Source organism: Schistocerca piceifrons, chromosome 1 (genome assembly GCF_021461385.2).
Source record: "Schistocerca piceifrons isolate TAMUIC-IGC-003096 chromosome 1, iqSchPice1.1, whole genome shotgun sequence".
Classification (NCBI taxonomy): domain Eukaryota; kingdom Metazoa; phylum Arthropoda; class Insecta; order Orthoptera; family Acrididae; genus Schistocerca; species Schistocerca piceifrons.
Genome location: NC_060138.1, coordinates 930,155,091 through 930,169,602, shown reverse-complemented (window position 1 = coordinate 930,169,602; position 14,512 = coordinate 930,155,091). Strand labels below are relative to the sequence as shown.

At 45.0% G+C, this 14,512-nt stretch overlaps 1 protein-coding gene across 2 annotated transcripts in view; it reads left to right on the top strand.

The window, feature by feature from the left end:
- Positions 1-14,512, top strand: part of LOC124787817 (palmitoyltransferase ZDHHC8-like) — a 259,782-nt gene that overhangs the window by 61,335 nt on the left and 183,935 nt on the right. For both annotated transcript variants that reach the window (XM_047255931.1, XM_047255159.1), the window contains exon 2: positions 1,213-1,334. In XM_047255931.1, coding sequence (XP_047111887.1) covers positions 1,213-1,334 — 122 coding nt within the window. The remainder of the gene's footprint in view (positions 1-1,212; positions 1,335-14,512) is intronic.

Below are 14,512 nucleotides of genomic sequence, written 5' to 3'. Positions count from 1 at the left end.
CAAAAAGAGTGTGATGGAGTGGTTTGAGGAACACAATGCTGAGTTCCAGTTGATGTGTTGGCCTCACAACTTGCCACTTGCTGGAAATTTGTGCAAGTTAGGTGACTTGTGTGTGCAGGTGTGCTGCCACCTCTCTCCCGTGACCTACCAAAGCCTCATTGATTCCATGCCATGCCATGCCATGCCATGCCGCATCACTGCCGTTATTTGTGCCAAAGGTGGACGTACCAGCTGTTGGGTAGGTGGTCGAAATGTTCTTACAGATAACTGACTCATAAAACATCTTAGTTCAGCCATATTTGCTCTTCAAATAATTGAAAATCTTGGGGAGAGGCAAATTAGTAAGTTAACATACTTTATAAATTTTCATTCAGTAATGTCATAGGAGCAGTGTTCTGGGGCGGCTCTTATTTAAGAAAGTCAGTTTTCATAGCTCTGAAACACACATGCTCACCTATGATCGTCATGTAGACATCTGTGTAGGGAGTCAGTCATTTTCACTACTGCTTCAGTATATTTATTTCCTCATGAAGTTCATTGTAAATAACCAATTATAGTTGAAAACAATGTTGTACACATCTAAAACAGCAGAAGAAAAAATGACATATTATTCAACGTTAAGGTTTTCTTTAGCATGAAGAGGGTGTACAGTACTGCCACCAGTATTATGTTTTTGACCACTTACCTAACAATATAAAAGTCTGACAGACAGCAATGTTAATTTCGAAAACTGAAATTTGTAATGTATGGTGAGTATGAATTACTAATTCAATCTGTGTTTAAAATTTAAAAAGGTCTTGTAAATGGTCAGCATGTAGCCACATTTACATATTAACATGTAATATGAATGTAAACTGACTCGTTCCACTTGATTGCGATTATTTGTACAAATGATTCACGGAATGTGAATATCTCAAACTCTGGTGGTTATTTTTACTGCTTATTGAATTCTTATTTTTTGTATTAATTTTGGTATATGCACTTATGTTATGTAGGTCATATAGAGCGTGATTCAGATAGCCTTTTCTTACTACCACAAAATAACTTTCAAATCTGTGACACAGGACACATTAAATTACTAAATTTGTGAAGTAATTGTTTATGTGCAAATGTAGGATTTTATTGGGTTTGTCGCTATTTGATCACAGTTATTGTCTTGTGCAAATTGCGAGGATTTATTTGATGTAATTTCCTTTTATTCTGATTTTCCAGGTGCCAAAAGTATTACCTGTTCCAATTTCCATGGGTTCCTGCATACCAAGGAGTTATTACACTGTTTGTAATTACCAATTTCACGCTGGCAACCTTCATGGATCCAGGTGTCATACCAAAAGGTATTGTTTGGCAATCATTATTAAAAAGAAAATAATCAACTTTTATTTCGGGAAGTGTTCATGTATGTATTACAGTGGTGTGCGCATAAGAAGGCTGCAGGTGGAGTGATGCACAGTGGCAAGGAGCAGACCATGTGACGCTCCTGATTAGTAGCATCATTCAGGTGCATCAGCTTGTAGCGAGCAATTCGGGATGTGCATACAGCATTTGCTGTGACTTTTGTGTTAATTTAGGTAGGGCCTATGGTGAGATTAGCCATGCAGGGTTCATTGTGGGTGGTTTAAAGCAAACACAATAACTGTTGTTTTCAGAAGCGCCAGAGTTTTCAGAGTATATAAATTTTACTAGGGAGAGTCAGAAGCAGAAACAATGGCCCAGTGAAATACTTACCCAGTCTTGCCAGTTACTAGGATAGGAAATGATTGAAGTTTGTGCTGTGGGACAGAGACAGTGCGTTTACTGGTGCTGCCGCAAAGTATTCATCCCTTCTTGTATACGCACTACTTTAACATTAAGCTTGTATTATTGTTGAATAGTAATGAAAGAGAGTATTTTCAATAAATGGAGTACACGGTGAGTGGCATAACCTATGACTTCGTAATGTAATTGTGTTTCTTAATTTAATGGTCCATAATCATTTGACACATTGTATCCAGTTCTCTACAGCAAACAGCAAAATTAAAATTCTTAGACTAGCCATTGAACTAAGCTGTTTCAGAAGCTCACCCTGCTCCTTGCAGACATTATTTTTGTAAGTACATATTCTTAAAAATTTGGACCATTCTACCCAATTCATTGGCTGTGGACCACGTGTTACATTATGGTATTATTTTATTTGTTTGTAGAGAACTGAATATAATATATGTTTTTGAAAGTAAGGGAGGGTTAATAAACACTTCTTAATTTTGGGAAATTGTTATTGACTTTTTTTCTCTGGCTGTTCCATTAAATTACGTCACTTGCAAGATGAATAAACTATGCTGCATCTAAGTTGACTGGAAGGTACTTAACATAAGAGGAATTGGAATAGACTCAAAATTGAACCCTTTGCAACCCCCTCCATGAATCTCCGTAAAATTTTTTGACCTAATGTATAACTTAGGAATAAAGAGAAGAAAGGAAGAATCACAATATCAATAATCACTACAAAGAAAAAAGTGGTATTCGTTATTCAAAAGCATGCAGTGGCTCATAAAACATTTAAACATACAGCCACAAAAATAATTGATAATTTGTTTTATAACACAAAATGTCTAACACGCAAGAAAGCAAATTTTAAAATTAATCTCAGCAAATACTGCTGGATGAAGTCTATTCCATAGAGTAAGCTGGTAGCAAACATTGTATCACAGCAGAATTTTATTACTTTGTTGTTAAACCTGTTTTTCACAGGTAATTAACAGAGTAATGTTAGATATTATTAAATTTAAGCAGCTGTGCTATTTAGTCTTGTACAGACGGCATGGGGCCATATTCACAAACAAATCTCCCCCCAGGGGGCTTGCCACTCTTTGGTGGGTTCGTGCTTGGCTACCTCGGGGCCCCAGCCTTTGCAGCATTTTTTCCCTTCCGTGCTGTATGTCTATCCTCTTGATATTCCATTTCCCCTCCCTTGGGGAACATGTCTTGGTTGTTACCGGGAATGTTCTGCATTGTTTGTCAATGAAGGAAGAACAGTCTCACCATTGTTTGTTTTTACTCCCTTTTTCCTTCTTTGTTTCCCTTCTCATCTCGTTCCTACGCTTCAGTGTTTGAGGTTCCTAGTTTTCGTCTTCCTTCCTGTGCACTCCTGAAGGCCGGCCCAGACGTCTGATGCGTAACAGGTGACTGGGTAATGCATAATTCCCAGCCCTGGGTTGACAGGTAGGGTTCGCATGTGCCACCAGTACAGGCTGGCCCAGGGAGAGGGGATCACCTGAGCTGCAAACTTCCAAAATTGTCGGTTGGTCGCTCCGTCAGGTGTTCGGGAGGTGTGACCGGAGGTGTGAACAATCTCTTAATGTGGGTGCACTCCCTTGTGAAGGAGGCCCCCAGTTGGAAGGAGTGCACCATTGGAGACGCTGGCAATCGTGTGGGATTTTCTCGCAGTGAGTTAATAAACTTCACAATCGGTGTGTATGAGACGTAAACGTAATGAGGCTAATGATTCAAAGACACTTCCTGCTGCACCACGGTTCCTCGTGGTCTCACGTACTGAAGATGGTCAGTCCTTAGCCACAGTAAATCTGTTTATTATTCAGAAAGGTGTTGATGCAGTTGCTGGCCCTGTGAAATCCTCTCGTTTACAGAATGGCGCTTTGCTTTTGGAGACTACTTCTGATTTTCAAGCACAACTGCTTACAGCCTCGCTTCTCCACGGCTACCTTGTTCGTGTTGAGGCCCATAAAACTTTGAATTCTTCCGGTGGTGTTATTTATAATAGGCTGCTCGACAGTCTAACCGAGGCTGAAATCCAGTCTTACCTCTCTGATCAGGGTGTCATTGCCATCCACTGGCTAATGAAAAAGGTATATTTCTCCTTAGTGCCCACCTGCACTCTTTTTCTCACCTTTGATAGAGTGGTGCTTCCGTCCAAGATCAAAGCAGGCTATGAAAATATCACAGTTCGGCCGTAAATTCCAAATCTGATGCGCTGCTACCAGTGTCATCGTTTCAACCACAATAGAACATCTTGTTGACCCCCAGCCAAATGTGTAACCTGTGGTAGGCATGTGCCTGAGGGCGATTGCCCACCTCCTTCTCCCCACAGTATCAACTGCAATGGTAGCCATGCCACCTCCTCTTGGGAATGCCCCATGTATCTTAATGAGCGGGCTGTCAAAGAGATCTGGATAAAGGAAAAAGTGCCTTAACTCAGTCGTTGGCAAGTTATTAGCTAATCGCAAACTCGGCGTTCTCCCATCTGCTATTTATAGTTTTGTTCTTGTTACCCCCAAATACATATGGAATAAATAGTGAAATTGATGAAAAGTAATGCTCATGAAAGTTTCTTGCATGGTAGTGTTTGAGTGCAGACTGCATCATGAAAGCTTTCTGATCAGTTAAGAGAGTTCTGCAATTGCACTGTCAGCTTCCCTCCTATCCATGTCATGTTTTCTGGTAATGCACACCTCTATGAATTAGAGGCAAATTCTGTTCAATGTTTCAAAATGTCAAACAAATTGTTCATAAATTCTATAAAACTACATGTGTTCTCTGCTGTATCAATCTTAATTCTTTAACTTACCGAACAAAAGCGCTGGCAGGTCGATAGACCTTTTAAATATGTCTGCTTGTGTCTGTATGTGTGGATGGATATGTGCGTGTGTGCGAGTGTATACCTGTCCTTTTTTCCCCCTAAGGTAAGTCTTTCCGCTCCCGGGATTGGAATGACTCCTTACCCTCTCCCTTAAAACCCACTTCCTTTCGTCTTCCCCTCTCCTTCCCTCTTTCCTGATGAGGCAACAGTTTGTTGCGAAAGCTTGAATTTTGTGTGTGTGTTTGTGTTTGTTTGTGTGTCTATCGACCTGCCAGCGCTTTTGTTCGGTAAGTCACCTCATCTTTGTTTTTATATATAATTTTTCCCACGTGGAATGTTTCCTTCCATTATATTAATTCTTTAACTGTTATATAAGTTCTTGATCATGTTGATCCTACAGCTGACATTAATGGTAATGACTAATGAAACCACCTCAGCTATATTAATATTTTTTTAATCATTAATGTAAACCATCTCAGCTGTATTAATACACAGTTATTATGTTAAGACCAGTTTCATTTCTTTGAACATCTTCAGGTGGACTAGTACTAGTTGAGGACCTGAAGATGTTCAAAGAAACAAAACCAGTTGTAGCATAATAAATGTGTACTAATAAAGCTGAGTTGGTTTTCAGTAATATAAAAGTTCTGACAGCTGCAGCAACAAAGTGGCTAAGCATCTGAACCGACATTTTTCATATTCATTTTCTGGAATGAATCTAGTTGCAAAACTGTCAATGCATTTTAATGTTGTTTGCTTTTATTGCTCTTCTTATCAGTGCCATATGCCTTCTGGATGCCTTCAAATGAAATACCATCACCGTCCAAAATGAAGTTGTCACTAAGTAGATAGTTCTGTATACTTTTAAATAAATGTGGGACCTCACAAATAGCTAACACACTATCCATTTATCCTGGAATAAGGTCTGTCAGGTATAAACTGGAAGTTCTTGACCACACTTAGATTGCTAGCACCCTGACCATATTTGTGAGGCGGTTCTGTATTACATTCCAGACTTTTAATACTGGGAATGTGGTCTTTACTGCAATGGTATTTTAAGCATGATTAACTTTGAGCATACGAACATCAACACAGACTGCATTCTATCTTGTTAATGGTAAGTAGGTGTGAGCGAAAATTTAGTCATGTTTAGTTTGTAGGAGTTCAATCACTATCCACTGTGTCTTGGACGTTTGTGCAAAAGTTCAGAAGCACTTGATTTCTAATCTCTTCTTCTAAGTGACATTTCATAAGTGGAACAAATCCTGTCTATAATATTGTTCGCCTTTAGTGCTTGGCTTTTTTTAATAGTGAGAGATAATTTGGTAGTGAATGCACAATCTCAGTGTTTGCATGCATTTGTGTGATGAAATTCTGGTTGTGAAATGCTAGTGGAACATGTAGTAAGCAATAGAAAGGAATGGCAGATATCACTAAAAAATTGCTCACTTAAGTCTGGTTTACACTGGAGCAAACACAAGCGAATGAGCATAAGTGAACCAGAATTCTCTGTGTCAGTAGTAGACAAGCGCGAGCAAACAACATACAGTTGTGTTCGGTATACATTCATCAGTGCTCTCTCATGTTCAGCTTGTCATTGTCTTCTAGCAAAGCATCAAAGGATGCTAAAGTCCTCTCCACTTTGGCACTAGCAGTCCAGAGTATTTGTCTGCTGTTTTGCATGCAAATTGCTTTATGTTGATCATTGGTAACTAATGCTCTGCCGGATTTTATGTAATTACATATGTTGTTGCTTTAAATGTGGTTATAAGAAAAACTAAAATGTCAGCGAAAGTTGTAAAGTACATATTGAGGTATAATACATATTTCGCACTACATAATTTTACATATTTTAGTAAGTTCAACATGTTTTAGTTAAGTAGCAAGAAGGGGGAAAAACTTATTTTCATTGTTCCATTTCTCATACTGTTGTCAATCTTGTTACACTCAAAGCTAAACTGCACAAGTTTGATGTGGACAACTATCTCATTTTAAATGCTTTACTTCCTTGTTCTCAAACGCTTCAATGTGTAACAGTCAGTTGCATTTAAGTTAACCATGGCACAGGTTACGTCTTCGTTGTCAAAGCTGAAAATGTGGATTTCTATTGACATTGTTTTAACCACTGATGGTAAAATAGCCCTCTGACAGACCTGTGGTAAACGTGTAGGCTGGACGATGAAATATCAAATTGAACATCATTTATGAAGCAATTTACATATTAGGAATAAACAATGGGTTCCTTCAAAGAAGCAAATAGTACTTGCACAGTTGCAGGGACAGCCGACGTCATCTGATAGTGAATTTTACCAAGAACTATGTTCTTATATTGCTTGCAAGGAACATACCCCAGAGCAAACATCATGTACTTGAATTTAAAGATTTCTTACAGAAATTCTACAATAGCAGCATTCCTGGCGAAACCACTGTCTGGAAGAATTACCTGGATTCTTACTGTGTTGTCATATGAGAGAAATTTAGGGCTGACATTGGCAAATCAGGTATATGTATTTCTGCTGACTAGATGACTGATGGTGTAGGCCATTTCATTTCTAATCTAATTGTGAGCAAGTTGGACTCTTAGACTGCATATAAACCTTACTTAATTTTTTGTAAACCTTTGGAGGCAACAAATAGCTCAACAACTGTTAGATTGATTCATGTTGAATTGAGCTACTTTCGGCAGGTGGCATAAAAGAAGTGTTCTATTAATGTATACAGATGCAGCTGTTGAAAGCGGGGAAATTGCTTAATGTATTACATCCAAACTTGGTGCATGTTTCATGTACAGCCCTTACGTTGAAATGAGTGTCAGTTAGACAGAAATTCCCAGAAGTACACTGATATTAGCAACAAAGGTGATTTTTTTTGAAATGCTACAGGAAGCAGATATCTGATATACCTCTGCCTCTGGAGTCAGTGATAACAAGACGGGTAACATGGATGGAAGCCATGATTTCCCACAGTAAGCACTTTGAAGCTGTGAAGTCAGTGGTGGAGAACCCCTCTTCTGATTCTGCAGTGTCTGGAAGTGAATTATTGTCAGCATTCAACAGCCAAAGTGCTCAGTTCAGTTTTGTATATAGCAAGTACTTCAACTGTCTTCTTAACAGTATCAAGAAACTGGAGACTGCAAGTATGCCTGTCAGAGAGGCTGTGGTTGTAATGGAAGGTGCAGATAGGAAGGTCAGTGTTCTGACAGGTGGAATGGATGATGCAGTTTCCAGTAAATCGTTATCCATACTAAATAAGAACTCTGGATACTCAAATCTTGTTATTTTGTGAAATTATAAAACCCCTCTTGAGAATTTAACTACTAGCACAATCCCTCTGTATTTGCTCCAATTCTCTGTGCTATTCAGAGCCTGTACCCCATCCATCCCTTAGTGCAATGAGTCCAGGAAAGCTTTCACTTGCTTACTGTTGACGGAGCTTCTGTGATGTTAGTCATGATCTGACAAGCAACAAGGCTGCTTACACTGCTGCCAAAGCTGCAGACCTTGATCCTCAGCCTGCTCATTCTTCCGTTCCCTCAGATGATCACTGTACCCCCTGCGGGTCCGGGGTAAGAATAGGCCTGAGGTATTCCTGCCTGTTGTAAGAGGCAACTAAAAGGAGTTTCAACCATTTCAGTCTTCAATGTGATGGTCCCCATTGGGGTTTGACCTCCATTTTTCAAAATTCTACAGAAGTAAGAGCCTTTTGGGAAGGACACCTTACATGGTGTATCACCGGTCCTCAGTGGATAAGACCTTGGCACTCATCATCGTAATGGCGTCGTAACTGCACCCACTGTTCATCAATTTGAGCCTAAACACCTAATGGGTTGCCCAAGTTACGCCCATAGTGCGTCCCCATCTGCACCTACGATCATGATGGCCTTTCCATGGCACCCAAAATCCAGCACAGTAGCCAGCCCATTGTGGTGGGGTCGTCATGTACCCTCTAGGTTGTAGTCCCCTGACAACACAAGGATCGTACTGCCGATACCTTTGCTGCACCCTCCCCATGTAAGCCAAGGAGTAGATGCCCGTCTACCTTTTGCATCAGGACTCCCAACAACGGTCCTCCTGCCAGGTGGCCCATGCTGAGGCTGGATGCTGCCCGTGGGGAGAGCCCCTGGTCGGAGTGGGCGGACGTTTTGCAGATGAAACGTCAACATGCATCAGGTCGCTCTGCGGGCGCGTCTTCTAAGAGGAAAGGTTCTGTCTCTGTCTCTGGTTCTGGTACTTCTGCCTTTCCCCCCTAGGCCACTCCCTGGGAGGAAGGACAGGCCCGCTGGCTTTGGGCAAAATACTTCCCCCGCTATTTAGTCTGTTCTCGGACCGATGGGGGGACGTTTGCCTCCTCCAAGACCATGTTCGTTGTACAGCATATCAAGAATATCTTCGGAGAAATTGAGGCTCTTGGTAAAATGCATTCGGAGTCCATTCTCATAAAGACCACCTCCGCTACAAAGTCGCCGGCGCTCCAGGCATGCGACCGACTAGGGGACATCCCAGTGTCCATTGTCCCATATCTGGCACTCAATAGGACTCAGGAGATTATTTTCCATCGGGACCTCCTGCTGCAATCTGATGAGGGTCCTGCGAGTCCAGTGCGGCCCCAAAGATCATCGCGTTGGCACTGGGGCCTTTATCCTCGCCTTCGAGGTGGATGTTCTCCCGGAGAAGGTAAAGGGGATGTGCTACCGATGCGACGTGCGACCTTACGTCCCGCCTCCTATGCGATGCTTTCGATGTTTGCGCTTCGGGCACATGTCGTCACGGTGTGAAGCTGAGCTCCTTTGTGGTGATTGTGGACGTCCTCTTCGTGAGGGACATACATGCACCCCACCACCTCGGTGCGTCAATTGTCCTGGCCTTCACTCACCTAGATCTTTAGACTGCCCCGCATATCAGAAGGAGAAGATAAAAGAATTGAAAACCTTGGACAGTCTGTCTTATTCTGAGGCCAGGAAGAAATACGACCGCCTCAATCTGTGATGTTGACAACATCATTTGCTTCGGTTGAGTCCACTCCTTCCGCAGTATCCTCACCCCTATCCTGCCCCCCTCCACCTCCTCATCCCATCCGGAGTCTACGACTCCCAAATCCCTCCCTTCCAAATCCTCCTCCCTCGCGACCACTGCCCGCTCTGCCCCGGGGGCCACTACTCCTCCTCCTCCTCCTCCTCCTCCTCCTCCTCCTCCTCCTCACTCTCGCCCCCCCACCCTCCTCCTCCCCCTACGCCGCCTGAGAAGCGATCCTCTTCTCAGGTGTCAATCGGGGAAACTTTACGGGCCCCGGCTTCCGAGATCCGGCGTTCAAAAAAGGACCCAGAGCGTGAGGACTTTCTTCGGGTCCAGCCCCCACAGCTCACCATCCCTGTGACTCATCGGTCTTCCAAGAAGGCCTCAAAGATGAAGTCTTTATCCCCCTCTCCACCCCAGCGCATTTCGTCTGATGCTCCATCCGACAGTCGCTGCTCCTGGCCATCTCCCGTTTCGCCGGGACGCTCTGCTGCCAGGCGCTCAGCTGGCCTGTCGCCGCCGGACGATGCTGCCCCTCCTGCGCAACCCAGGAATGTGGCCGCAGCTGGCGACGACTCGATGGAACAGGATCCGCCTCCCGACGGTTGTAGTGATGTTCCCTCAAAACCTGGCCCTCCGCAGCCATCGAGGTGACCAGCTCTTCACCTGTTTTGTTCCCCCTTTCTCTGATTCGCGATGGCTCTGTTACATGGGAACATAAGAGGTATTCGATCTAATCGGGAGGAGTTACAACTGCTCCTCCGCCTGCACTGTCCGCTCGTCATTGGTCTCCAGGAAATGAAGTTACGCCCAACTGACTGTATTGCTTTTACCCACTATACCTCAGAGTGATCTGACCTAACCCCTGTGGACGGTATTCCAGCTCATGGTGGGGTCATGTTGCTCGTTCTGGACGATGTCCATTACCATCCCATCCCATTGACCACCCCACTCCAAGCAATAGCTGTCCGTATTACTCTTTCTGCCTTTACTTTTTCTGTTTGTACTGTCTACACTTCGTCATCCGCAGATAGTCGGGCTGACATGATGCACCTGATTACTCAGCTTCCTCCGCCGTTTTTATTGTTTGGCCACTTCAATGCCCATCATCCCCTTTGGGGTTCTCCTGCATCCTGTCAGAGAGGCTCCCTCTTGGTGGATGTTTCCAACCATCTCAATCTTCCCTGCCTCAATACTGGTGCCCCAACTTTCCTCTCGGACTCTACTGATACCTACTCCCACTTGGACCTCTCGATCTGTTCTACTACTCTTGACCATCGGTTCGAGTGGTATGTCCTTTCTGACACCTATTCGAGCGACCACTTCCCCTGTGTTGTTCGTCTCCTGCACCTCACCCCATCCCCACGTCCCTCGAGCTGGAACATACCGAAAGCTGACTGGGGACTTTACTCCTCCCTGGCGACCTTTCCGGACCAAGATTTTCTCAGCTGTGACAGTCAGGTCGAATACCTAACGGCTGTTATCATCAATGCGGCCGAATGTTCCATTCCTCGCACTACCTCTTCTTCATGTCACGTTTCAATCCCCTGGTGGAATGAGGCTTGCAGAAACGCTATCCGTGCTCAACGATGTGCTTTACGCACCTTTCGCCGCCATCCTACGCTGGCGAATTGTGTTAATTACAAATGCCTCTGAGCGCAGTGTCGTCGAGTCGTCAAAGACAGCAAAAAAGCTTGTTGGGCCTCTTTCACAAGCTCCTTTAACAGTTTTACTCCCTCGTCTGTCGTCTGGGGTGGCCTGTGCTGGCTGTCGGGCATTACGGCCCACTCCTCGATACCTGGCCTGACTTCTGGTAATGAGGTACTTGTGGACCCTGTGGATGTCTCAAATGCCTCCGGCCGCTTCTTCGCGGAGGTTTCAAGCTCTGCCCATTACCACCCTGCCTTCCTTCCCAGAAAAGAGGCAGAAGAGGCTCGGCGACCTTCCTTCCACTCGCTGAACCTGGAAAGTTATAATGCCCCCTTTACCATGCGGGAACTCGAACGTGCACTTGCACTGTCCCAGTCCTCTGCTCCGGGGCCAGATGCCATTCACGTTCAGATGCTGACACACCTTTCTCTGGCAGGCAAATGCTTTCTTCTTCGTACCTATAATCGCATCTGGACCGAAGGTCAGGTCCCCGTGTGTTAGCGCGAGGCAGTCGTTGTTCCCATACCCAAACCCTGGAAGGATAGACGCCTTCCTTCTAGTTACTGCCCATTTCTCTTACAAGCTGTGTCTGTAAGGTGATGGAGCGCATGGTTAACGCTCGGTCGGTTCGGATTCTTGAATCTCAAAGACTACTTACCAATGTTGAATGCGGCTTTCGTCGACGCCGCTCCGCTGTTGACCACCTTGTGATCTTGTTGACGTTCATCATGAACAACTTTTTGCAAAAGTGCCAAGTGGTAGCTGTGTTCTTCAATTTGGAGAAGGCTTATGATACCTGTTGGAGAGGAGGTATCCTCCGCACTATTCACAGGTGAGGCCTACGTGGTCGCCTGCCACTTTTTATTGATTCATTTTTAACAGATTGAATGTTTGGGGTATGTGTGGGTTCCGTATTGTCCAACGTCTTCCTCCAGGAGAATGGAATGCCTCAGGGCTCCGTTTTGAGCGTAGCCCTTTTTACCATAGCGATCAATCCGATTATGGATTGCATTCCACCTAACGTCTCCGGCTCTCTTTTCGTCGATGACTTTGCGATCTACTGCAGTGCCCAGAGAACATGCCTCCTGGAGCGCTGCCTTCAGCGTTGTCTTGACAGCCTATACCCATGGAGTGTGGCTAATGGCTTCCAGTTCTCTGAAGAGAAGACTATTTGCATAAACTTTTGGCGATTTACAGCATTCCTTCCACCATCCTTACATCTCGGTCCCGTTGTTCTCCCATTTGTGGACACAACTAAGTTTCTAGGGCTCACGTTGGACAGGAAACTGTGTTGGTCTCCACATGTCTCTTATTTGGCAGCCTGTTGTACATGTTCCCTTAATGTCCTCCGTGTTCTCAGTGGTACATCTTGGGGAGCGGATCACACTGTCCTGCTTTGCTTATATCGTTCCATAGTCTGATCAAAGCTGGATTATGGGAGCTTCGTCTACTCGTCCGCTCGGCCATCCCTCTTACGCCGTCTCAACTCCATCCATCATCGGGGGTTATGTCTTGTGACCGGAGCATTCTATACTAGTCCTGTCGAGAGTCTTTATGCTGAAGCTGCCGAATTACCATTGACATACCGGCGCAACGTACTGCTTTGTCGGTATGCCTGCTGGCTGTTATCAATGCCCGACCACCCCTCTTATCAGTCCTTCTTCGACCGTCAGTATGGGTTGTATGTGTCTGCCCTGCTGCCCCCTGGAGTCCGCTTATGTCGCCTGCTTTGACAATTGGATTTTGCCCTCCCTTCCACCTTCAGAGAGGGTGAGAGCCCGACACCACCTTGGCTCCAGGCTCCAGTTCACATTCATCTTGACCTCAGCTCACTCCCAAAGGAGGGTACTCCGGATGCAGTGTGTTGCTCACGGTTTGTCAAACTTCGTGCGCGACTCGCCAGTAACACCTTTATTTACACTGATGGCTCCAAAACTGACAATGGTGTCGGCTGTGCTTTTGTCGTCAGAGACATCACCTTTAAATACCGGCTCCTCGACCAGTGTTGCAGCTTTACGACCGAGCTTTTTGCTCTCAATCAGGCCGTTCAGTATGTCTGCTGCCACCGCCATTCTCCGTATGTACTGTGCTCTGATTCACTCAGTGCTCTTCTGAGCCATGGAGCTCCATTTCCGGTCCATCCCTCGGTGCAACGGATCCAGCAATCCCTCCATTCTTTTGCTGGTGATGGCTCTCCTGTTAGCTTTGTGGGTTCCAGGCCATGTAGGAGTGCCTGGGAATGAGGCTGCTGATGCTGTGGCCAAGGCTGCAGTCCTCCTGCCTCAGCCAGCCTCCCTTTGTGTCCCATCGTCTGACATTAGTGGAGTTATTTGTAAGAGGTTTGTGTCATTATGGTGGGATACTTGGTCGTCACTTCAAGAAAATAAACTCCGGGCCATAAAACCGTTCCCAACAGATTGGATAACCTCCTACCGACCCTCTCGGTGAGAGGAGGTCATTTTGGCCAGGTTGTGGATTGGGCATTGCCGGTTTAACCACCGCTACCTGCTATCCGGTGACCCCGCCCCGCAGTGCCCTTGTGGTCATGCATTGACAACGCGCCATGTTTTATTGTCGTGTCCCCCTTTTAATCAGTCTCGTGTTGTCCTGTCTTTGCCATCTACCTTACAGGAAATTTTAGCTGATGACGCTCGAGCAGCTGCTTGTGTTCTTCGTTTTATTACTTTGACGGACTTGTCCAAAGACATCTAATTCTTTTAATTATTTTATCTGCGTCTTTGTAAGAACTTTCTGGTGTCGTCCCCGCCCCCCCCCCCCTTTCTCCCCCATCGAGTTTTACCAGATTATATGTGCACTTACATTTGTGGCTGGGCGCTAATGACCTTCGAAGTTGAGCGCCCTAAAACCCCACAAAAAAAAAAGGAGGGAGAGAGAGAGAGAGAGAGAGAGAGAGAGAGAGAGAGAGAGAGAGAGAGAGAGAGAGAGAGAGGAAAATGACCATCACTGTGTGCCTCCTGATAGCAGGTGGCATCACTTTGGCATCACCACTGGTCCTCCCTTCATTGGAACAAGCTACAGGGAATTAAGCCTCTCCCAGTGGCTTGGACGACCTCCTCTCGGCCCTCTTGCTGTGCAGAGATCAGTTTAGCTAAGTTGTGTATTGGGCACTGTCTTTTTAGCCATCACCATTTGTTAAGTGGTGCTCCCCTGCCACTTTGTGCTCGTTGCCCTCAACCTTTGATGGTTTGCCGTTTCCTGATGGAATGCCCCCCCCCCCCCCCCCTTCCCTTTTTAACCACTTATGGTCTCATTTATG